Source organism: Euwallacea fornicatus, chromosome 24, assembly GCF_040115645.1.
Source record: "Euwallacea fornicatus isolate EFF26 chromosome 24, ASM4011564v1, whole genome shotgun sequence".
Taxonomy (NCBI): domain Eukaryota; kingdom Metazoa; phylum Arthropoda; class Insecta; order Coleoptera; family Curculionidae; genus Euwallacea; species Euwallacea fornicatus.
The window spans coordinates 1,445,401-1,472,247 of record NC_089564.1 but is presented as its reverse complement, the minus strand read 5'-3'; the positions used below and the strand labels follow the sequence as shown (position 1 = coordinate 1,472,247).

General features: G+C 36.4%; 1 protein-coding gene and 1 non-coding gene across 3 annotated transcripts in view; one reads left to right on the top strand and one right to left on the bottom strand.

Moving 5' to 3' along the window:
* Positions 1-26,847, top strand: part of Gad1 (glutamate decarboxylase) — a 44,850-nt gene that overhangs the window by 9,555 nt on the left and 8,448 nt on the right. The window contains exons 2-11 of one of the 2 annotated variants that reach the window (XM_066296343.1): positions 962-1,063; positions 8,160-8,396; positions 18,204-18,407; positions 18,520-18,638; positions 18,705-18,840; positions 18,892-19,007; positions 19,062-19,129; positions 21,927-22,005; positions 22,062-22,211; positions 26,161-26,355. In XM_066296343.1, the coding sequence (XP_066152440.1) occupies positions 962-1,063; positions 8,160-8,396; positions 18,204-18,407; positions 18,520-18,638; positions 18,705-18,840; positions 18,892-19,007; positions 19,062-19,129; positions 21,927-22,005; positions 22,062-22,211; positions 26,161-26,355 (1,406 nt within the window). The remainder of the gene's footprint in view (positions 1-961; positions 1,064-8,159; positions 8,397-18,203; positions 18,408-18,519; positions 18,639-18,704; positions 18,841-18,891; positions 19,008-19,061; positions 19,130-21,926; positions 22,006-22,061; positions 22,212-26,160; positions 26,356-26,847) is intronic. The other variant, XM_066296344.1, reaches the window with a different exon arrangement.
* TRNAI-UAU (transfer RNA isoleucine (anticodon UAU)) lies at positions 24,918-25,009 on the bottom strand. The gene is given in 2 exon segments: positions 24,918-24,953; positions 24,972-25,009. It is a non-coding gene; the product is annotated as a tRNA-Ile (tRNA).

Here is a 26,847-nt window from a genome sequence, read left to right as displayed (position 1 = left end):
GACAAACATTGTCGATTTCCTGGCTTTTGCACAGGAGATGGATAGTGAAGGATTCGCTTAAAGTTTTCCTCGAAGGAACTTTGCAAAGGAAACCATAACAGTGATGAACGAACATTTTCCATTTTCCAAAACTGCAGCAAAGCGGAACACCTTTGTGCTGGTGCGTTTACTTTAGGGCGATGCGGATGGCCGGTGCAACGGTCCAACATAAATCAAAAGTACAATAAGCAAACAAACAAGAGGTATTTCAATTACGGATCAGAGGCAGTGAATAATTTTCAATTCCAGACATTCTTATGGGATGGGGTGAGTCCGGGTAACAGCTGCTCCCGGAAAGGCACAGCTTGTCTCACGCCGCTTCGGGGGTACCCTTATTGCCAACATAGGCGGCTTCCGCTTCGGTCAGTGGCGTACCGCGAAAGGACAATTCGTTTCCCTAATTAATTTGTGCAGATCTAGATCTATTCAAACACAATGACGATCGTTGTCCTAGCTCTGTGACAACGCCATTGTTAGTTGCGCAGTTGATTTGGCAGCTTTCGCCCGGTTTTGGAACAACAACTGGGATAAGAAACTACGGAGGCACGTGGTACGCCACTGTGTATTTACATGGGCAAAAGTGCCTGCAGGGGGGAAAGCGATGTTTAATTAAAAGTCCCTCAGGCCCGTTTAAAATGCTTCCCTTGCGTGAAGGCCTAGATGTTCCTAAGGAATTTTAAAAATTTTGATCGATTTCGGTTCAAGGGAATTCCTGTTTTGCAACGTCGAAACTTGAGCTAATTGGTGTAAATTATGATGCATGTGTAGCGATTAGACTCGAACTACAGCCCCCGCATGAGTAGGTATATGATGCTTTACGTATTTTTCATGTTGAAGAATGGACGATGATTGGATGATCTATGCATCTCCCATTTATATAAACGTAGCCATTCATCAAACTAGAAGTGAATAATTTTTTCAGACATACTTCCATACCATACAGATGATGTGCCTCTAGCCAGAGAATTGCTTCATAAAGCCGTCAGTGGCCTTCCAAATTTTTTCAAAGAGAAAGTGCCTACCAGTAATATTTTTTTATATTTTCTATATCTCGAAAACTAACACTAAACTGGATCAAAAAAGAAACCCCGGATAATCTATTATTTAGTGAAATTCCACATATGATGGACTAGCAACAGTAACGATGATGTATAATAAATCGTTTCTTTACGATCCCGATTTTCTTTATTGTTGAAAACAACATAATTGTTGACGGATTTGATTAAAATACTTTAAAATTGTACAGTCATGAAGTATTTTAATGAAATATTGTTCTCTTTTAATAAAGGGCACAATATTTCATTCCTTAAGAATAGAATCGCTTGTCATCGCCATATTTCTGAAAACGAGCTATGAACAACTTTTTTTAAATGTTAAATTCCCAAGCATTAAAGCTTCGGATGACACATGGGGGCCCAAAGGAACCAGACACACCTACTGCCCTGGTAGGTTTTAGACAAAAAAGCAGCGAAGCAACAATTATTGCTTCGGATTCGAAGTCAATTTTGATATCATATTTCAGTAAAAGTAAAACATGATATGAAATTTCATGGTTTGGTGAGACTTGTGTTGCTCTAGAAGTCAAAATCCACGTGCGTTTGTAAAATCAGAGAAGTCGAAAAAAAGATTTAAAAAAGAGATTTTCAGTGTGCCATCCTGCATGATGTTAGCTACATTTAAACGAGGTAACAGGGTAAAGATTGGGCAATTGCTTCTAGTTCAGTTTCTATATATTTGAAGGTAACATGTCATTTACGAAATTCCCAACAGCGGCAACTGTTGACTATGCTGAATGCGGTCATCGTTTGCGGTTAAGCAATTTTGATAAATGTGTGAAATATCAAGGAAGATCATACGAAGGATTCAATTTTCTCTTCTAGCGATATGATGTGGAATGAATTCGAATATATTTTTTTTAAGTTGAAAAATCTGCTTTTCCAGTTATTCGCTACTTAAGAGACAGTGTTAAGAAGTATAATAAAAAACCGCTAATTATTGTTTAAAGGCACGAAACAATGGGAATGTTTAAGCAGGAACAACAAAGGAGTAATAAATCGGTGACAAAGAACTATTTCGGTTTAAGCGGAGTTACGGAGTTTGAGATTAAAAATTCTGCATAGCCGAAGGAAGTTTCCTTCTCGTCGTGTGAAAAACGGCATTGTCAACGACTTAGTCCAAATATCAATTTTTTTTTAGTATTAAAAATAGTCTAAAAACAGACGTGTTCTTTTTTTACTCGCCCGTAGATTTTCGGACGAAGGTACGTAAGATTGCAATTTCGTTAAAAACTATCTAAAAACAGAGAATTTTCTATCATGAACCTCTTCAAAACATCTTTTAAGCCTGGGCCATTGAGCAATTGAAATATATGAGTTATGGAAGCTATGGAAAATTCGCAAAGTGCTTTTAGAAAATATTTGACGTGGACAATTGTTATTAACTTAATCACGAGAAAAACTGAAAAATTTTGTACATGGGTTATTAATATTTAGCAAGTACCTCTGACTGTGTATTAATTTGGTCCAAAATCTACCTAAAAATTGAAGAATTCTTCTTGAATAGTTTCCACTTCCACTTCCGAAGGCAAAATAGAATCTATCAAACCAAGAATTTTTTTCTCCTTTTCTACTATCTTTGTTAACTTGCCCGTTCCCTCTCAAAACTGAAAAAATGATATTTGAAAACCCCTGAAAGCACAGGTATGAGTGTAATTCGTACGAAAGAATACTAAAAATAGATCATTTCACACCGAAAATTCTATTTAACTTTTCAAAAATTTGCAAAAGTTCATCCTAAAATTCCATGGTAACAATTATACACCGAGTGTTTATCAAATTATTAACTAAAATCGTTCGGATAAGAACAAAAGGGTCATGGTCTGTGCTTCTGGCAGCAGCTCAGTTTTATGGACAATTGTTCAGCAGGTTGTTCTTGGTGATATGGCCCACCCACGATAGTCTCAGCAAATTTCTCTCAATTAACGTTTTGAATGACAGTTTTTTTTATAAAAAAATTATAATAAAGATTTGAAAAACTGAGAGTAGATATGCATGTGGAGTTGAATGAGGAATTTAAATTCTCTGGAAATCAGCACTTGAATTGCGAAAACGGCTCGCCAGATGATCTCTATCTCTTGTTCACTTTCTTTTCTATATATATCAGAAAATTTTGTCAGAACTTTGCAATATTTTCTAAATGCTTCTGACACCTCAGTAACGTTTGGGATGTTCAGAAAGTTTAGAAACGAATTTCGTGTAATATTTTAGAGTTTTTAGGATAGTTTTCGGCTTGATTTTTATGGAAACTTTGATTCTTACATTCACTGCTTGGGTTTTTCTTAATCCTAAGGAATGCCAGTTGAGAAACTTTTATTACGCTTTTCAGTTATTTGGGAAAAGTTTTCACAAATTTTTCTTTAAAAATTTTAGAAACTGAAAAATTTTCCAGAATCTTTTCTGAGCCTTTTAGGTTTCCTTGAATTTTTTTAAGGCAGATTTTCAAAATATTTTCCACAATTTTGTAGACGGTTAGTTCAGATCAACACACTTTCCTGGGCTCTTGAGTTTTCTAGGCACTCGTAAGTGAAATATATGCACAGTATGGGACAAAATTAAATTGACTTTAATCATGTTTTTCTAATAGTGAGAAGTGAACTAAAAATTTTAAAATTTATATATATTAAAAAGCATATATATATCTGTTTTGTTATTATTTTTTGTATTTCCTTGAATAACTGAATTTTTTTTTCATGGAAGATTTGTCTGTTTTGGTTGATAAGGCGCCAAAATTAAATTGAACATAGTAATTTTAGTGTGCAGAGGTGCTTTATTGAAATATTATCTTTCCATTTTTTTTAAATAATATTTGTAGTGCAAAATTCCACCAAAAAGACATTTGCCCGGTGATTTGAAAAAAAAATTATTGAGGCTTATGAAAAGGAACGATTACAGAAGTTGATATGTGAGCAGTTTAATTTATCAAAAAAGTAAAGTAAAAAACAATGAAAAATTTCCATCTTCGAGAGATTGTGTCTGATTTAAAGCAAGGAGGTAGATGTCGAAAAAGTTCTATGAGACTTGATAGAAAAGTAAAAAAAGTTAATCAAGAAAAGCCCTTGGATGTTTGCAGCATATATATTTGCTGAATTAGGCGATATTGACTTGTCTTCTGAAACGATTCAGAGACGTCTGGTACAACTTGGACTTCGTGTCCATCGACCAGCGCGAAAACCACTTCTATCAAAGAAAAACAAAGACGCTGGACCAATGTGTGCAACTCTTCATCTTCATTGGTCTGCGAAGAACTGGAAAACGATGCTGTTTGGTGATGAGAGAAAGTTCAATTTGATTGGTACTGAAAGATCTCAATATGTTTGTCGTTCAATTGGCAAAAGGCTTGATTCTTCATACGTTTCCAAGTCCGTGAAGAATGGAACTGGTAACATAATGGTTTGGGGCGCTTTCTCTGGTTGGGGTATCGGTCGCATACATAGAATTATTGGAAAAATGGATCGTTTCATGTACTGTAATATATTGGAAACAGTGATGTTACCGCATGCCGATTGGGAAATGCCATGATCATACGTTTTTCGACACGATAACGATCCCAAACAAACTTCAAAGATCGTAAAACAGTGGTTGAACGATAAAAAAATTCATGTTCCGTAGTGGTCGGCTCGGTCGCCTGATTTCAATCCGATTGAGAACCTCTGGGAAATTGTGGAAAAAAATATACGATCCAACAAATTCAGCAATGGAAAAGAACTATTCAAAGAAGTTGAAGAAATTTGGAAATATCGATCCTACCATAATTTCAAATTTGATGGAGTCCATAGATAATAAAGGAAATTGGACGAAATATTAATCAGTTAGCGACAAATTCATGGAAATTCTACTTTTAATGACATTCAATTTAATTATGTCGCATTCTATTGTTGTTGATTTTTGAATTTCACTTTTTGTTAATGTATTTCAATCGATTTTGAGAATTTATAGTTTCTTTTATAATAAAAATGATTAACGTTTTTAAAATTAAATTATTATTTTGAATAGTTTCTGGATTAACATAAAAATATTAACATTTACTGGTAGTCAATTTAATTTGTCCGATACTGTATATCGACTTTACAAAGCTTTTTTCCGAATTCTACGAGAGCGAGCTTTTGAAAGTTTTACCGACGTTTTGATATTATTTATAGCTTAATAACTGTGCCAGTTTCTTTTATAACTTTCAAGAATTTTTGGGAGGATTCGGACGTCGTTAAAACTTTCTCCGAGCTGTTAAGAGTTGATAGGACTTTTTCAGACGTTTCGCAACCTTTTAAAATGTTCCTTTTGAAGTTATTAGATTTTAGTTTATGAGAAGGCGTGTGTCACACGAAGCGTCCCAGTACGTTTTGAAACCATTCGAAGAATTTCCTAAAAATCACGTACATTTTGCGATGGAAATCTTTTTTCCCCTTAATCGTCACGTGACTATTATGAGTGGAGCTGATATTGTTTCTGTTTGTCCTGTCTTTGCATCTTTTATTTTTTGACTAAAGCTTACACCAATTCATCTTTCGTAACGGACGTTTTCAGCTCCTTTTGTATTTGTTTTAGGCCACACATCATTACCATCAAATAGCAGTAATTTTCTTTATTTCAAATCATTAAATATCTATTTGATGTTCTCAATCTGTATATCTCATCACTACGTATTCTTGATAGGGCTCGTCTGATTCATCGAATTGCAGAATGTGTTCGTTTATCGTGTCATTTGCAATTTGCATATGTGACTCGGTTTCTTTACTCTTCTACTGCCCCCTTCAACTTCCGCAAGAATACCGTATTGGCAACTCACCAAGTTAAGGTGTCCGCTCAGAGCGGATCAGTTCTTTTTACCTAACTAAAAAAGTAATGAGCTGACAATAGCAGAAAGGTAAGCGGGAAAGACTGTGCGAAATATTTTGAGTTTACACAAGACAATGAAATACCAAACGGCATTGGACAGTGCCAAAACTGACCAATAATTGAACTTTTTCGTATGTTGTTCGCGTTCGAACATAAGTACGACTCACCATAGAAACTTAATCCATAGAGATGGGCGACCACATACCTAATATTATGCAAATAATAAACATTTATTGGATATCCAAGCAGAACAACAAACTTACTAAAAATACGAGTAATAATACTATATTGAGGTTTGCTCAGGACGAGTTAACGAAGCTTCGTTGTCAAGTTCTTTTTTGAATTTCAAAGTTTTTCATGATCATCCAATCCTGAAATTACTGGGGAAGTTCTATTGACTGCTGTTGTTGGATGATGATCATGCAGAGCACTTCAAGCCGATCATGTTGGAATTTTCTGTAAGCGAAGCTATCACGACCAAGACCGAGTTCCTTAATGGCATACAGTGAATTTTGAGAAGGCTGAAGTGCGTTTAATTAGCGAATACTAGTTTCCTTTATATGTACGTTATCGATTTCATTACTGGCATTTATACAGGGCGATATTAATGACTACGCCACTCTTCAGGAGCGCATTGTACATGAAAAACAAGTGTAAAAAACTCAAATGTTCAATTGTTAATCGTTTTCAAATTTCCGATTTTAATTCGTTGGAAAGTTATGGCGTAACTGGAAAAAAATACTAAAAAGAATTACTCATCGATGCGTGATTCAATACTCTCATATCAAAGGTCTTGGTCTATCCAACATCCAGGCGCAGTTAGATTCTACTGTGGAGGAATTCGTTGACGACCTTAACATGCTGGATGGCAGAGTTTAAAAGCGATCGTACTACCTGCCAAGACGTACTCCGAAGTGGTCGACCCAGTGACACTCCAAATCTGACCACTTGAGAAATCACTACATTGAATTTTAACCGAAAAATTGAATACGAGAAACCTGCGCGCAAAATTAACAAAAATAGGGCCGCAAGGATGTTGCTAGGGAACGTTCGGCTAAGTCTCACAGCAACAAAGCTGAATTTTTGCGTATATTCATATCCATGGACGAATCACGGATCCATAGTTTCACGCTCGAGATGAAAGGAGTAATCAGAAAAATGGACTCAAAGGGGTGAATCGGTTCCAAAGAAGGAGAAAATCGTTCGATCTGCAAAAAAGGTAATGGCGCCAGCTTTTGGGATGCACGTGGGATAATCTGTATTGATTACCTCCCTGAAAGAAAGACAATAAATGTGGAATATTAAACAAATTTATTGTGGCGTTTGAGGGGAGAAGTTGGGAAAAACAGACCGCATTTGGCGGAAAATAATGTCTTGTTTCGACAAGACAACGCGTCAGTCCACGCTTCCGTCATCGCGATGGCCAAAATGAATCAACTTGTTCTTCGTCCACTCTATACGCCAGATTTAACCCCCCCAGATTATTTTCCAGATCCAAACTTGAAAAGATGGCTCGGTGGAAAGAAATTTGCCGATATGGAAGAGGGGTCCGCGGTTGATGCCTATTTTGAATCCCTGAAAGCTTCTTACTACAAATAGCGTATACAAGCCATAGAACATAGCTGGGAAGTGCCAATCTCAAAGGAGACTGTGTTGACCAATAATGTAATATTTTCTGATTTTTTTTTCATGTGAGGTCGAGTACTTCTGGGTTACCCTCGTAGCTAAGTTTCGCCTTCGGAAAAAGTGAAACGAACGCTGATTTTACTTTGTTTTTTTCCTTACACAAAACTGTAGTCAAATTTCGTGCTTTTCGCTGGGTTATATGGTGATGACAAATAATACTATAAGGCTGCCTTTTTCAAGAATATGCTGCAATATCAACTGCAAACTTGTGTCAGATAATAAATAATGAAAATTGTCATTTATACATACCATCATTGCAAACCTAGAAGTGTACATTTTAGTTTATTGTTGAAATTGGTTAGTCTTTGTCTTTATCCATCATTGTACCACTTTCCTACTCAGTTTTATAAATGCCCATCCGGATTTTTCGGCCACCATCAAGTTATGGTAAAGCATACCTTTTTCAACAATAAAGAACTGATGTTAGAACGTAGTTTAGACATTAGAAAGTTTTATTTTAACGTTAAGGAAACGAACAAAAGCTAAATTTCCAATAATCGTCTACCAAACGTTTATAGAATCTAATTCATATTCAAATTTTAGACATTCTTCCTTACAAAACTGAGAACGAGGCCCAAACGAGGGAATTTCTACAGAAAGTGGTTGACGTCCTTCTGGACTTTATAAAGTCCACTAACGATCGTAATGAGAAAATATTGGATTTCCATCACCCCGAGGAAATGCAGAAGTTGCTGGATTTGCGAGTGCCGGACCATGGGGTTCCCCTGCAACAACTGGTCAACGATTGCGCCACGACTTTGAAATATCAAGTAAAAACAGGTAAGAGGATTTTACAAATTTGTTTAATGTCAAGTCTCAGAACTACACGCGGCCTTAAAAGTTTGAGGTATTTTATTATGTGTTATGTATATTTATTGTTTATTATATTGTTTCTCTATACTGCAGTTGCCGCCAATTAAGATTTATTCGATTGCCACATTTTTATGAATTTAAAATTTTTGCAAATTATTTATTGAAAATACCGTTTTTTAGTTAGTTCGAAATTAATTTATTAGTTCCAATGATAAAATAATAAATTAATAAATAATACTTTTAATGGCGTTCGTTCCATTTGTTTATTTAGAGTAATTGCGATTTGGGAAAACAATGTAGTCCCGATTATTAAATGGAATGCAAATATCGCAAAAACAGCTAAGTTAAATGCTAATATATGATGTTTAAACTAGGAAATAAAGATGTATTCATTATTTTCTGGCTATATACATACAGCCTGTCCGGTTTTCGTTGGACAGCGGCTGTATCTCGGTAAGTAGAGCAACCAAAAATCCATAGTCCAGAGCAAAATCGCTAGAGGGCATTCTTTCAGGTAATAGCGGTTTTTTTCATTTTTCTTTAATAAATCAAATGGAGCTATATTATTTTCATAAGCCCATCTCGTAAAGCTTTAAAAAACCTACACTTCTCCCGAAAGGCGCATTTCAATTCAGTTATTTATCAATAAGTCAAAAACGAAAAAGAATATTGAAACGCTCACAATGAAATACAGAATAACTGAAATCGGATAATTAGAAACAGAGATATGATAGTTTGAACTTAAAATGAGTCATCGCCTTCCCCCACTTTTATTATGCAAGTTCTGAAATTATGTGTGGAACAAAAAAGTTTCAGAATGATGTAATCTTATTGATAGTAAATTAAAATGTATTACTTAACTAGTTACTTAGAATAGATTTGTCGATTTTAAGGAACTACCGTTCCTACTACGCCCCCTTACGGTGATCTCACGAAGCTGAAAATATTTTCCAGAGATTTCTCATAGTCACATTAGAAATAAATTTTTTTTTGTCCGAAGTTGCTACTTGCTCTACTTGCCGAGACACAGCCGCTGTCCAACGAAAACCGGACAGGCTGTATATATACAGATCCACTTTAATGTGTGGAATCTAACGATGCAAAAATATACAGGGTATTCCATTTGAAGTAGTGAAGTTCACATTGACCTCCGGCGTAACCCGAAGTGGCAAAAACATCATACCAAACGATTTGTCCCCGAAACATTTTCGAGTAGCTCTAACCATAACGGAGATATCGCCTTGTAACAGAGTTACTGAGACACCCTGTATGTGTCTAACAAAAGTAGTAAGCACTGTCTAAATGTACCGACCAACCCTGTCTATTCGTAGCTTAATGTAATATTTAAATATCTTTAAATCAGTAACGACCATTTCATCTAGGGAGCTTTCGACTGTTTTTCTAAATAGACCATGTAAGAAAAAAATCTCGCATCGGGCACGTCCGTTGGACTTACTGCTAATTACTGCACTTCACGTACCTACAACCAATCAATGTAGAAGATCTCCCTGCAGTGTTATCGAGCCCTTTGTACGTTATACCAACTAAAAATATTCTTGCAGGAAGCGAAAGCTGGAAGTCTTTGCAGGAAATGTATCCTCCGACATATCTCCCACAGTGTTCAATAGGCCCTTAATGGCCAACCCTCCATCTGACACATATTCAGTTATAACATCTATTTATTTTGTCAGCATCGATACAATGTACAACCCACCGATTCTATTAAGATAGGGGCCTATCTACCAGTTAAAAAGACTCTTGTGCCTTCAGGGAGTCGATATAAACTGAAATCTTTTCGCCTTTTTTTTTTACAATAGAGGCAGGATACGTTAACGGCAAGATATCCCCGTTACTTTCTTCTGCTAGTTGGAATATGGTTTCCAAAGGGGTTTAAAGCTAATTTTCGAGGTTGAACGGCTGGAAGAAGTTAACATAATTCTTTGATTTAAGCCCTATCAACAAGTTTAAATCGCATCAAATAATCTGGAAAATTTATGTGCACAGGAAGTAAAAAGATGCACCCCCCCTTCGTTAATATTCCAGCCGCAATCTGCTCGAGGGTAGATAACATATTATCATTGAATTACAAGCCACTCGCAATATGAAAGTAAACACTGTCGTGTCGTAAGGGAGGGTTGAAGTTGGGATTGAAAATAGTCTCATGAACTCTTTGAAATGTGTGAGGTCTCAAACGCGGATTAAACTGTATGTTTTTTTGTGTAAATTAGACGACACGAGTGTTTATACAGGGTTTCTCGAAAATCAGTATCAAAAATAGTATCATGAAATTATCTGGGTCAATACGTTAAAATTTGGTTAAAAAGTTTCTCGTTTAGGCGCTATTGACGGTCAAAGTTATTGAAAGTAAACACGTTCTGTTATTTATAACAATTCTAGTAAAATCAGAGGAGCGACAATGTATGTTAACGACTTCACTGCCTTCCGTTTAACTAAAAACGGCTTTCGCGATTTTGACTTTATTTCTCTGATGTTTAGTTCATCAGTTCATACATCAATAGTAATTCATCTCCTCATTATGTACTTGGCTTTATTATACCAGCTTTTTATTTCAATGCAAAAGCTTACGGTTTCTAAGACGCCACTGGTCGTACTTTACGTCGGCTTTGGGTCGATTTGATGCTTAGGATTCGTACGTATGACGCGCATGCAAAGATTCGCACTACAAACTATAACTGCCATCGATCGTCAGAATTTCGACCAGACTTGAGCGGAAGCATTTTACCGCTCGAAAAACTGCCATCAAAACATCGCAATCCACAAGATCCGAGCTATCAATCTGCCATTATCCCGGGCTATTGCTCAGAATAATTGAATGTCAGTGGACTTGAAACAAAGATGTTACTTACGCATGCCTGCACTGAAGGGGCCCCTCTTCAGACACGAGGACTATGAGATTAGCCGCAATCCCATCATTGGGGAAAACATCAAAAGAAACTAGAAACGGGAAAAAAGTTATAGTCCGAGAGAAAACTGAAGACGGTGCGAACATATAAATTATTTTTTTAAGGAACGGTAGTTCACAGTCCTGGCAACTTTATCTGGAAGATAACTTCGCGTGTCCAGAAAAGCAATAATACAGAAACTGTAGCATCCTGATAAAACTGCCCGGATTGTGTGTCAGTTCTTTTCGCATGTGACCATGATATCATGTTCCAAACAGTAAGTTATTCAGAGATTGGGCCTATTTGCGCCCAACAGTGAGTTTATTAAGAGTTAACGACTTGGGGCTGGGTTGAGGTGGAGGTTCTGTTCGATTCCGGAGAAATAAATAAATAGCAGTAGAGGGTTTGGCGTCATTTGTATGCGAATAATTTTACTGTTTGAAAACTTTGGAATTTTATAATTTTAGTCGAAACAAACGGAATTACAAAATACACTCAAAATTGTCCAATTAGCAGGAACTTCATTCGCCATATTGTGAAGAAATTCATCTTCGTGTCATAATTTTGCCCAAGATTTATTTTGGCCCTTATTTTAGTGATGATATCTATATCCTATCAAAGGTGTAGCGAACTTTCTCAAGGGCGAAATTAGGGTTGTTAAATTTTACAAAACATTGCAAGTATGCAAAATTGCAATACAATGCAAAATAAACATGAATACGCTATTCGGTATTGAGTCACCTTGTACATTTGAAATTATCGTCATCGGCTCATGGTCCCTTTAGTAGTTACCTTCAATTTCTGAAAATAATCCAAAAAAGAAGTACCGGGGATGAATTATTATTGGCAAGATTTCTGCAATTAGGAGCATTCAGAGATTGGAAAATTGAATTGAGGCTGGCCAGAAAGGCAAGTTGGTATGGAGAGATAATGTTAGGGTGGCTTATACAGTATCCCTCGAAGGGTTTAAACGCAATCAGTGGTCTTTTATGTCTCCACCAACATAATCAAATATTGGTGTTTTCTTGTGATGAGCGGGCACGTGCCAATTGAATCCCACTTCAGAAGTTCTAAGGGGAGAGTTTTGCCTCACACAGCAGGAAATTATTTCTCGAGGACAATTGATATCCTTCCAAATTCGAAAGTGGATGCAACATGACGTTCTAGGCAGGTATTGAATAGAATGCACTATCACATAAAGATCAGGAAAAAGAGGTAAGGTGCTCATCTACCCCAGGCAGGTGATGGAAAGTGTCACAAAAATTAGGGCTAGCTCTATTAATTCCAAAAAATCGACAGATTTCCTACTCAGTCTGGAATGACAGGAGCAAGTTTCGTATTATTTTTCATATTATTTATCGGTTATTCTCCTATTGTTAAGATGCATGCCGGTAAATCCTGCTGGAGAAAAGTGCACATTCCAGATTTTTTAAGACTCTCTCCCCTTCAGATTATCCAGAAGATTTTTTCAGATGCCGTCTACGTCAGCGACCCAAATAATCTATAAAATACGCATTCCCGAACTTTATGGGATATAGGGGGAGTTTTTAATCCGGCGTGGGATACCGGCTGCAGCCGCGGGGATCAAATGGGGGAAGACTGAGTGCTCTTAATTACACCACTTTGAATTGACGTGCGTTTGGGGTGAGAAAATCGTGTTAATTTTTGGGGGAGCCGAAAATTGATTTAAAATAGGCGTTTTAATGTTAATGCTATAAGCGAATAGGTGTGATTGGTTTCTGATTGTAGCATAGACCACGATAGTGTTTTACGAGGATGGCCCCAGAAGTACCCGACCTAACACTAAAAAAAAATGGAACATATATCACTATTTCTCCAGATAGTCTCTTTTAAGATTGAGCCACTTTGCCGGTGATGTCTTATAGTTTCTATGCCCAGTTTTTAGTAAGAAGTTCCGAATTTCTCAAAATAGGTGTCGACCTCGAGCTCCATTTCTTCATTATTGGTAAATCTCTTTCCACCGAGCAATTTTTTCAAGTTTGGAAATGAAAATAATCTGAGGGGGCTAAATCTGGCGAATAGGGTGGGCGTGGAGAAACTTCGAAACCAAGTTGACTGATTTTGGCCATCGCGGTGGCGGAAGTGTGAACTGAAGCGTTGCCTTGATGAAACAAGACTTTCTATGTCGCCAAATGCGATCGTCTTTTCCTGATTTCTTCGCTCAAACGCTGCAATAATTTTGTATGATATCGTCCGATCATTGATTTTCGATGCATGGACGAAAAAACTCGCCTTTATTGTTGCGAAACGTTACCCAGTGCTCCATCGAAAGATCCTCATGGCGACGTTTTTGTTCATCTTGCCCACACCTTTCTCATATCCAATCGTTCCAGCTCATTACTTTTTGAAATGCCTATCATGTCTGCTAACTCGCGCAACTTTAGCTGAAGATTTTTCAGTACCAGTTTTGTGAATTTTCACCACAATATGTGATATTGGAAAATTTTTAACAAAAAATCGCCATCTATATGTCAGGTCGGGCACTTCTCTTCGCAGTAAAGGTTGATAAAAATCATTTCCAGTCTAATGGGGAAGTCCACCAAATTAGCAGCTTGCGATTAAAGTTTACATCAGCCTCTGCATTTCTGTGATAGATGAAAATGGAGTCATAGAACGTTAATTAATCTAAATTTAAGGCCTATTGGCCTTTAATTTGCTGATTTTTGCTGAATAAATCTAAGTATCCATTACCCCTTCTGAAATTCCCATTCTGGCTTTTTCATATTAGATAGAGTGTACAGCTGGCCATGATGCTCTCTTACCGAATATTATTTCATAATATCACGAAATCCTTTTGGTTTTCCAAGTATCGCAAAATTGCATACGTAGGCAGTTAAGCAGCCCTTAAATGCGTGCGACAAACTTACTTTATTGCATACTCGCTTGCAGAGAAGGTTGTTTTAAACCAATCTGCAATTAATTTGAAAACCTTAATTCAAATACCCTTGTTGGTAAATATGTCGATTCCCAACGGGGCAATTGGCTCATAAACGTCAGTTTGCATCAGCAAGATGAGACTAAAATAATTGCTACAGGAGCTGGCTAATAGCCGGGAGCCGGGTGCTTCCGTAATCCGCCTAAGTCGGGATTGTCCCGACGCGCAGTCTGTCAGGAATGGGGCTTACGGCCTGTTCATTCACTCCACTGAGTCAGTGCCCCAAGTGGAGTTTCCGCAGGGCAAATAAAGAAAATGGAAAGTGGTATTTTGCCGTAAAAATGTAGTTTCCAACACTTTTCCTCTCATCGTTAAATTACTACAAGTTGCGTGATACTGTCGACACATTAGACATGAGCACTCGCTGTTACTCAGACTGTATGGAATTCTATGAAACACCTTCGTTTCTTCGACTTAGGGTAAAGTGTGTGGAAATGTGGGAACCCGGAAACCATCTAAATGTACACGTGTGCGAACAATTCATTGGCAAAACCGACACTTACTTTTAATATTTGTTTAAGTGTTTGTGCATTCAGCCCCAGATCGTGGTATGTCGAAGAGTGGAATACTCAAATCCTCTCTTTTTGTCCTTTACTTCCCTGCCAACATCATCATCACGGATGACGCCCAAGTGCTCACCTGTATTATCAAATTATGGAGTTTTCGCACCATAAGTTGTCATGAATCGCTTTTGGCTCATTGGACTTACGGGGCAAATCGAGGTGAATCGAATTTTTGGCAGGCGTCTTGTGGTTTTAATTGCGAAGGAAACATTCAATCTATACTCAAGCCGCACCCATACTTCAGATCGTTTCAGTATATGGCTCTGATCCTTCATATTTTTGTCAGTTGTGCAGTTTGCTGATGTGTATGTTACTTCAACTTAGTAAAAATCACGGATCACTATAGAAAGCAGAAGTTTATCCTTGAATGAATGAAAGTGGCCGACCTTGACAGATGGGTGAGGTTAGGAATTCTTATGATAATAATGTGAACGAATAACTTACGATACGCATATGCTCATAAAAACAGGGGATACTTACTCTCGTCTAATGAACACGAAAAGTTAATCACTAACACATGCAAAAAAGGGTGAAATCAAACAACAAACGCAGATCAGCATAGATAATAAATTTTAAAAAATACAGGTTATGATCAAGTGTCAATCGCTTTTGATTCAATTTTTAAGCATCGCGACTTATGTCAAAACTGTCATTTCGCTGTTTAATAGTAGAATTGTCAATGGAACGTTAACCAGAGTCCTAATCCAATGACGAAATTGGAAGTTATTCTAAGTTATTTATAAGGAAGAAGAATGCGCAATTCCTCCGCTCAAGCAACTTCTCACTGCGTGTGAGGCGTTATTTTTAAACAAAATAATAAAAAAATGTAAACGATATCCCTTTGAGCGAGAAAGAGCGGATAATCAAAATTCTCAGCCCTCATCCCTGTATATATAATTATTTTTTTAGGATATTTCGCAGAGCGTTTGAGCAGTAAGTTCTACAGATGATATTTACATGTCAGAAATTTTCTTTAAACCAACGCAACCAATTGACCAGTAATAATGCGAATTGATGAAAAAAAAATGATCTGAAAACCGTCCTCATTAGGATCATTTCCTAGTGCTCTTCATATTTTTGTTTAGCGACATCGCATCTGTTTTTGCCTTTATTTATACTTTTAAAGAGATAAAAATTAGAAAAAAACGCTCCTCCTGAGTCCATCCTCACACATCATTCTTCAGTAGTTTTCAGTAATTGTTAGCAACTCAGGAGATATGAAGTGGTTGCCTGTAAACAATAAAATTATGGAAAAAATGTTGAATTAATATGTCTCTTCAATTAGGGTTTCGTTAGCCCCTTTTTACATGTTTTCTTTTGTCTTACTTTACTCCCTTAAAATTCCCGAGTGAAAGAAAATATGAGGAGAGTTTGTTTAGCTTTTATTGCTCCTATGTAAGCTCATCATGAATCACTCTACAGACACGATTCGTCAACCATTTTTTTGCTTAAATTCGCGAAGGTCCTGAAGAAGTTGTTTAATGAGTATGACAACTACAGCATAGAGCCTTGTTAGGCCTCTTTAAAAATACTATTCCCCTCCCGCTTTTTCGTCTTTTTCGCACATAATGAAAATTTCTTAACTCTTTCAGACCCGCAATGTGTCAACTTTTTCATTTTATGAATATCATAAGCAAAGCTTACACAAATTCCTATGGAGAAAACCTTCTCACATCTAATTCTATCGCAAATGCTCTTTTTCCCGCAATATTGAAAAATCATGCATGTGAAGATTCAATTCGTTAAGTTCTTATACAGGATGTTCCTTAATATCGTGCTAATATTTCAGAATGTAACTGCACAGGTAATTTTATAATGAAAAGTTTACATGGACATACGTCCGCAACGGTTGCAAGTTTTAGCTACAGGGTGTTTCAATTTTTTCTTTTCAAGTCGTTATTTTTTAATTTCTCACAAACTACTTTAGGTGTTACTTTCAATTTTGGTGTGTGTTAATGGAACATGAAATCCGGTATTTTAATAATAAAAGTAATTTTATTGCTCAACCAGTGACGTCCTTGCACATGAGTCCTCGGATATTATTTGAAGAAAAGTGGTATGCGACTGACCTTTTTTCGCGAAAATATTTTTTCTGATTGGGCAAGTTAATTCTAAGTGAAAAAGATCTCTCAGGCTTTTCTCGTGAGACGAGTCGTTCTTGATTCAAACAATAAAGATCGTCTTAATTAATTTGTTCATTTTAGGAGTTTACTATAAGTTATTATTTTACAATATATTAACTATTATATATTTCATCGTCTATTACAAGAGACTTTTTCCATGCAGAATCGACCAGCCTGATCAGAAAAAACTATTCCCGCGAAAAATATCAGTGGCGCACTACTTTTTTCGTAAACAACATCTTAAGATATGTATGTTGAGATGCGACTGGTTGAGCAATAAAATTACTTTTCTTATTAAAATACTAGATTTCATGTCCTACTAACATACTCCAAAATTGAAGGCAGCATCTGAAAAATTTTAAAATAACGTTTTTAACGGAAAAATGTCAACACTCTGTAGATAAAGATGTGGACCGTTGCGGAGATGTGGAGAAATGGTCTTATGACTTTTTGTTCATAAAATGCTTTCAGGAACCACGCCCTGAAATATTAGCAAGACATTAAGGAGCACCTTGACGGAACCAAAAATGTTTTCAAAAATCATCAAATTGTGACCTTTAAATATGACCGTTACAACGTGTCCTGACGTCGTCCAATGTACTATTCTTGGAAATTCCATCCTGGAAAATCTGGACGTGCAACAACTCTCTGTTATTACGTCTTTTCGTTTAAACAGATGCTTCTGACGTGTACGATCTCGGCTTTTTATTTGGCAACAGACCCGTGAAATGGCACCGTTTTGATGCCTTTGTTGTATAAGCCTGTACACTCCAAAGCATTTTTCATTTTTCCTGCTTTGTATGAATGGATTACGAGAGATTGCATAGTTTTTGTACTTCACGCAGTCGGAACGTGTAGATGATCGACGTAAGACTTCTGAAAAGAACTTAGAGCTTTGACGGGACGGACCCGTACGTTATCTATCCCTAGATTAATAAAAGATAAATTGCTCGCGCTTTGTTGTAATTAGAAAGAAAAATATAATAAAAGGGAATCTTTCAGAAACCCCGTTGTGGATAAGACGTACCTAGAGGGATATCAAAGCTATTTTGTCCAAAACTGAAAAAAATTCAGACAATGATGATGATGAATGATGAAAGACAATCGTTCCAATTTGACCATCCTGAACTCACTTTGCCTTACTAGACAAGAGAAGACAATCTTGGTTCCTTTCCCATTCAAAAACACTCGAATGGAATATTTCGAAACGAAATATTTTGATGTTACAGGACACCCACGATTTTTCAATCAGCTCTCATGCGGCCTAGACCTGGTATCCATGGCAGGGGAGTGGCTGACCGCAACAGCAAATACCAACATGTTCACCTACGAGATCGCTCCTGTATTTATTCTTATGGAGAATGTGGTTATGACCCATATGAGAGAGATCATAGGAGGAAGTTGGAGGAACGGAGACTCTATTTTGGCCCCAGGTAATGTTCCAACAAGGGCGACAGCAAACCAACATGTCCCGAAAGCGAACTCTACATTGCAATTGTATCGCTCTGCAATTGTATTGTTCTGCAATTGTATTTTTTATTTAAGGTGGATCAATTTCGAACCTTTACGCTTTTCTGGCTGCCCGACATAAAATGTTTCCCAATTACAAGGAAAAGGGCATAGCAACCATACAAGGACAACTTGTTATGTTCACTTCAGATCAAGTGAGTCTCTTAGTTCAATGCGTATTTCCAATGAGCATCGGTACTTTACTTGCTTTTTTTCCTTAGAGTCATTACAGTGTAAAATCTTGTGCGTCGATATGCGGTCTGGGAACTGATAATTGTGTCATGGTACCGTCTGACGAGAACGGGAGGATGATTACTACTGAACTGGAACGACTAGTCATAGATCGGAAAGCTAAAGGCAATTCCCTACTTCAATCATTGAAGACAGTCACTAATGGTAACTTTATAGGTCATATTCCATTCTTCGTTTGCGTTACTTCTGGGACCACCGTGTTGGGAGCGTTTGACCCCATCAATGAGGTGGCCGATATTTGTGATAAATACGGAATGTGGTTACACGTTGACGTGAGTTGAGTTCATTGGTTTATGTCATGAGTAATAAGCCGAAAACGGTTTCAGGCTGCTTGGGGTGGAGGGCTGCTGTTGTCCAAAAAGTACAGACATCCTCGGCTAAGTGGGGTTGAAAGGTAAGTGCTAATGCGAATAATATTAGTCGTAAGTGGAAGAGGAACGTAAGCAGATGCCTAGTACTCTCATGCAAACGAGTGCGGTAAAGTAAATTTTCCGCAGGTTAGTGGAAATTAACGAACAAGAGACACGTAGAATATATCAGTTTCCAAATTGTTTTTTTTCTATGATCAGTAATTTTATTGGCTGATATGTTATTCTGAGATAAATAAGGCGAGTTTATCACATCATCGTGTTTTCAAACTTAATTTTAAGTCAATCATTGAGAACCCCGTGGGGCGCTTCTGACACTCTATCTCACAGGGAAAGTGTGCCCTAAACCGTAAGTAGTTGAAAATGCAAATTGATGGCCACTTTACGGCTTATCGGCGGCTTTGGATTTGGAATATTGATTTTATAGCTTCGGTTGCTTTTTTTAGAGGGATCAAGGTTTGGGAGTTTTACGACCACCGAATTAGTTAGAAAAGGAAGTTCTTTTTAGGAAGTTGACGTCTTTAGGAGGTTCTAAAACGCAGATGATCTGCGGACATCGTTTGCAACCGAAATTTTCTTTGCGGCGGAAGATTTCAGAACCACGACTGAAAACCTGGAAAATTGAACTGAACGAATGATGCGATTCTACACAACAGGCAATTTAATATTTCTATCATTTTAATTCATATAGCCAAGACGGATTGAAACCATTTTTCCTACGAGAAAGACTTGACTTACTTCTAATAAGGATTTTTGGGGCTAACTAGCGTAAAAGTGCGCCTTCTAGGCAGTTCGACTAAGGTTACTTTAATAAACCCAAGAAAACTTAAAAGCAATGTTCTCATGTCCGTAAATATTAGTATAACATGGACCGAATTATAGCTTTTTACCGCAAAAGTCTGGGAAACGGTGCTCATTTAGATATATGAGATCGAACGTTTATGAAACGTGCGCGAGACACTGATCCAATGCACGTGAAAGGTACCACCGGACAAGACCTTTCTCGGCATTTTCTTTTTGTAGAAGAGAGTTGCGGAAATGGGTTCGCTCATGGTAACAGTGAGAATTATTACTGCTTACTTGCTTTCCACGATGGTGACCGCAGGAGATGCTTTTCCATGAGAGTTAGAGAAAACCAACGTCTGCCCATCTCCACGAAACGATGATAGCACCGTTTGCAAGGAGGACATTCGTCTTGGCTAAATAGTCCCTCCTGAGGGGGCTTATTTCAATTAGTAGCGATGGGAAGCACCTATGAAAAAATCGGGCGGAAAAACATTAGATCAAACTTTAAAGTTCGGGAAAACAAGCACCCTGTGTAGTAGGCATTCTGTTATTTTGCGATATATCGAAATCTAGAGTTTCTCAGAGCGTACCGCTACGTTCTGCATATTTTTCAATTTTAATCGCTTGCAAGAACTGGCGAATATGGAACGTTCCCGCCACTATTTTCTGATTTATTCGCATCTTGAAACCAATTTTAGCTTGTCGCTGAGAACGCCCTTTGTAAAAAAATTTCCATAAATATTAATAACATATTTGCTCTTACCTAAATAAGTTGTAACACTGATATAAAAGCGATTCAGGGCTATAATCTCACCTCCCGGATATCCAGCTGCGAGATTCTCATGTAGTCAGGGATTACTCTTTCACTTCAACCCCGACACGCTTTTCCTCTCAAAGTTCTTACATTATTTGTTCAAGGAAAGAAGCTGCGAGGGTCAAATCCTTCTAATTAGACAATAAGGACTACAGCTAAAATGAAACACTTTGTCGTGTTTTTTCCTCCTACATTTTACGTATTAATTTGCAATTTTACTTCTTTTTAAAAAGTTTTAAACCAACACTTGAATAAACAAATAATGCAGACGAATGCTACTTGTCACCATCGAACAAGTTGTCTATAATATTTTATTCTGATCAATCATTCTGTTCTAATTTATTCTATCTAAACCGAACTAATAGTTCAATTAATTAATCGGCTCTAGTGACTTTTAAATCATAAAGCCAAATATTTTAAAAGCTCTCCCCAAAGCTGTAAATTACCCACATTAAAACCGCAATTATGACCTTGACAGGACAGTATTAATTACCGTTTTCATTAATCACATTCCCGGCTTGCAGTTGTATTCTATAAAGGGAGCCCGACTTTAGGGGGTGAGTTTTTGAATGGGGGCTACTATTAATCTAGGTTCAGTTAAAAAGGACTCCAGCTGCAGAGCACTTGTTACACGGAACACAATAAAGCGAAAGGGCTGAAAATTGGGAAAAAAATTACATTTTTTTAGGGAGCATAATGTAGCTAGGAGATTTAGAATCTCGGATACTTAATAGTTCCGGCTGATTTACAAAACAGATAAGCATTGATCGATCAATAATGATACCATATCTTACTCAACTACATACTTAAAACATGCATACAGGGTGTTTCAGAAACATGTTGGCAAACCTTAGGAAGTTATAAAGGGCGATGAGTTAAGTCATTTTACCTTATAAACATATATCTGGAAATGAGTCGTTATTTACGACTCTTTGCATTTTTGCCTTCTAAGGTAATTATTAGAAATGAAAAACAATAAAGTATTGCGAGAGTTGTTCAGAATTGCGGCCACCATCTTGCCGACATGCGGTCGTACGCCGAACCACTCGAGAAAGAACATGTGGATCATCCTGAATAAAGTAACTTGCAGCCATCACTCTTCCAACCAATTCTGCTTCTGTTGTTACAAGTGTTTCATAAACTAGTAATTTAAAGTTATAAGTAATATCTTAATTAGAAAAATACAAAGTGTTGACACTTTCTGTATTACCTAAATTTTTCAGAGCCCAATCCGTCACCTGGAATCCACACAAGCTTATGGGTGCTCTATTGCAGTGTTCAACGATCCATTTTAAAGAAGATGTAAGTTGTTCGCTAATGATACGGTATGTAATGTTGTAATGGTTTTTATTTAATAGGGACTATTGATGAGCTGCAACCAGATGTCTGCCGACTATCTTTTTATGCAAGACAAACTCTACGATGTAAAATACGATACTGGAGATAAAGTCATTCAATGTGGGCGGCACAATGATATCTTCAAGTTGTGGTTGCAATGGAGGGCTAAGGTAAGGAACAATATCAATCAAATTAAAAGTTTTAACCGAATTCTTCATACTAAAAAGAAGTCGAAGCTAAATATTAAATGTGACAAAGTATGTCTTCATTCTTAAATTTGCAGTATTTTTTCAAAATGTCAGCCAAAATTCATTGAAAAAAAAACTTTAATCTGTGCCGTCCGGTATTTCGATTATACAGAGGGGACAATGTTGCAGAATTTAGATTCTGCTTTTTTTAAGTAATGGTTGGTGTTTGGAAAAAACATTGATATGAATGTTACTGACCATATAGCTAGCATCTACAGTCTATCTCATGAAAATCAAAATTCCCTTTTTTCTAATTTGCGGCAAAATACTAAATATCAAAGTTTGAAGTAGAAAAAATATAATAGACGGTGATCCGCATGCAGATTCAAAAAGTATAAGGTTTAATACTATTGTCTCTAATGCGTTCTAGCTGATAAAAGATTTCTGTTCCATAATTGTGGTACTGAAATATTTAGGTACTGATGATAGCACCATGAAACCTAAACAAAGTAACAAAATTTATGTCAAAATTATTTGTTTTCATAAGTTTGAATTTTCTTCACGGCTTTGCATTTATTTTTCACTTTCCCACCCCGATTTAGTTCAACACGGTATTCCTAGTTTACTACATTATTCTTAAAGAAAAAAAATTCTTTATTACTGTGAAAATTATTGGCGATAACAGCTTTAAATCTCGCATTTTTGAAAATCGGTATGAATGGCCTCGTCTATTCAAATAATAATATCCAGGGTGTCTTATTTGAAAAAGACACCATTACGTGAATTTTGAGTGAATCGCTCGATATATCGTTTTTTCAAAAATATAAGATTCAGGAAATATTAAGTACAATGTAATTATATTTACTGTTTTGTCATAAATGAAGGACACTGCTTCGTAAGGATACGAACAATCGAAATTTTCGTTTAACTCACTGACCTTATGAAATAGATAAATTCCTTATTTATGATATCGTAACTAGGACTTAAATCAGCAAGTCAAGTACCTCGTCGAACAAATTATATTAACATAAAGAATGCCTCATTGAAAATTCAGATATTAATGTAATTCGGTTTAAATCGGAAAAGTTTCAAAATTTTTCAGTAGTTCTCTAATTGATTGCTTAAACACCGATATAGCGTGAAATTATTATTATTAAAGTGACCAGACCGATAATTAGTAAACAACTTTCCAGGTTTAAATTGCTAAACAAAACGTCCCCAAGGTAGTGCTCAGTCGAAAAGTTACATCTTTTTATGTTTTAATACAACCAATCATTGATAATACTCACCGATTTGGTATGCCATCGACGCCCTGACTAATATTCTATTGATTTTCACCTGGCGCTGTATATATGTACATAAAGCCGCATAAGCACTGCAACGGATAGGCAACTTTCCTTACAATCGGTGTATCTCGCGTTGCGTTTTATCAAATTTCAATTTATATTTCGTAATATTCCGTATAGAGGGTGATTCAAAATTGAATGCAAATATTTTAACAGTATTTTTCGTATACACCTCCTTCGTCAAATATACCCCTTCAGAGTTGGAGTCATAGAAAGTTTGACGAAAAAACTTGGTTACGTCAAATTTCATGAAAACTTGCAAATCCTTTTTTTAGTCAGTTTATGTCTTTTTGCATCAAAAACTATGCAAATCTAATTTCGAAAGAATATGAGCAAAAATATCAGGCATCGCAGCCCATCAAGCTTTTTAGTTTGTCATTTTGATAATACTATCCTTTAGTTCAACAACAATTTACTTGCAAACGGTTAGTTGCATCAAAAAAACATAAAATATTAAAATTTTACATATTTTCATGTTCTACTAGATAATAATAGTTGAATTTAGGGTTTCTAGGGGGAAATATAAATTGCGAGCTATGCAAAGTGTAGACCCCTCTCCCACTTTTCTGAAATTAGCTTTATGTCATTTTTGGAGCAAAAAAATTAATGGAGCATCTAAAAAATTTTGGGCCCAAAGCTTGCATATTTTCATAAAATTTGATCGGTAACTGTGGTCGCAATTTGATATAATCGATTTTTTTTCGGCGACCATTCCATGACTCCAGCTCCGAAGGGGGGAATTTAAGAACACAGATTTGTAGGAAGAAACACTCTTATTTCGACCTCAAAAATACCTCCAAATCCAATATTAGCACTCAATTTTGAATCACCCTCTATAGAAAACGTGAATTTGCACATGTACACTTGCTATGTACATGACAAGTAAACAGTGTAACTCTTTAAATGGGAACATGAACTGTTTCGCACGATAAACAAGCGAAAACGGCTGAGTTACGTGTTAAGAAAATTTCTTGCGAATTATATATGTACTATTAAACGGGTAGCTCATCGTTACCGAAACCCAGGTCGTCGTGCTCAACACAACTTCATTGTTGCAGATTTGCGCATAATCTTGACCTCAAATGATATTTAGTTGAATATTATTCAACTTCAAATCCTTCAGCTATTTTGGAAACTTATAGGATATCGCTAAGCTATTATTATGATCATATTTTGTCGAATTGACTACTGACAATGGCATATTGCTAAGTCGTTTTGAAATAGTAGTTAATTGCACTATGGTCAAGATCCGTTTGTTGCCTTAACACAGGATAACAATATTCGATACATATGCTGCTTCTTAATCAAAATTTCAAAATTGTTATAAAAAATAAAAAACATTTTCCCCAGGTGAGGCTCGAACTCACAACCCCGGCATCGCTCACGACTACTGTCTTATAAGTACCGTGCGCTAACCAATTGCGCCACTGGGGATCGGAATTTAATGTGGCAATGCTCCTATACACAAATAAGGACGGCCTATCACCACTTTATCAGTAAATTTGCCTAATTTATGAATAATTATTATAATACCCGTATTATCAGAAATAAGCGCTTAAATTAGTTTACTTTACCATTATGGTTAATTCGAGTCGAATATATACGGTTTGCATTAAGAAATTTTTATAGTCCATAGTCCCATGTCCTACCTAGTTACAGAAAGGTCTCACAACGTGAGCGGAAAGACTGTTTTGTTGCTAAATTTGCGTTTATTTTATTGAAAATTGCAAATAAAAAATATGAATGGTATGTATGAACATGTGAAACAAAGACGACCGTTATCAATATATTTTTTACAGCTCAAGAACAGTTTTAGCACGCACCTGAGGCAAAATTAACCGTAAAATAAATAAATGCAAAAAAATAAAAGCAAACTGTTTCAGTAATGTTGGATTTATATGCGCGTAACATATTAAATAAGCAAAAAAATTTAAAAAGATATCAACTTTCTGTGTCCTTTGTTATGCGTATGTGGTGCACCGTACAAACCGTGAAAAGAACACCGATAAAGCAAACTTTCTTTTTTCAAATGTGTCAAAATGGAGAACATTATTAAAGTGTTGTTTCTGTGCGTTTTTACTTTCACATTTCTTACTGTTACCAAAATTATTGAAGTTTTGTCGTTATATTTTGTTAGCTTGTGAAGTTATTGATAGTGATGAAAAGTTCAAGCGCCATCTACAATCTAACTTGAAACAGATATTTCAAATAAATTTATCCCATCGAAAAGTTTCTTCGGAGCAATTCTAACTGTGCAAATGGAAAACTGTGACATTTATTCCTAATTCAGGGATTTGGAAAAATTACTTTGACACGCTGTTGCATTAAAATCAGCAACTTTTACACAAAACAAATTTAGCTGAATCGTTCTATTTTTTACGCTCAAGCACCTAATAATCATTTGTAGGATTATTTCTGGGACGACCTGTATATAAACCAAGGTGCTTGGCAGGGTTAACAGCTCTCAGAAAACAAAATGGCGAGGCTGTGGAGTTTAGCGATCTTGAGGGCTATCCAAATTTTTATATTATTTTCTTGAAATTTTAATGCGATTAGTAGATTAACGCGAATTTTCATATTTGTAGGGCGACGACGGATTTGAAAAACACATGGACCGACTAATGGAACTGTCAGAATATTTGGTAAAAAGAATCAGAGAACAACCCGATAAGTTCTACCTAATCATGGAACCTGAAATGGTCAACGTCAGCTTTTGGTACATTCCGGTTCGTTTGAGGAATATTCCGCACAGCAAGCATAGAGAACAAGAACTTGGAAAAGTAAGTATAAAATTGTATTAGTGAAATATACTTCCATCGAGCTATTCAGAAAGTAGTTAGATTAAATATTTAGTAGTATCTTTACGTAGATATGTCATTTCGAAGCCGTATCCAGCTCGGGTCACACTAGAGGGCAACCTTCTGAATTCTTCTTCTGAGCCTTCTGAATTCTTCTGAACCTTCTGAAAGGGGAATGCTCTGCGTAAAAATTTGCAATGGCCCTAATTTATTAAAAACAAATTAATTTTTTGCTAATTTTATTTATGTCTATATATAGATATACATGAATGAGAATTTAATTTCTCCTAACCTGGGAGGAGAAGAGGTAGATAAATTCTCCTATAAATTATGTGTGCAGGAGAAAAACATCTGTTTTACATGGTAAAACGTGCTTTTGTGTTAATAACATAATAAGTATTATGGGAAATGGGACATAGTCCAATCCGATTTACCTGAACTGTGGGTGAAATAGATTCGTTTCATAGGAAACTA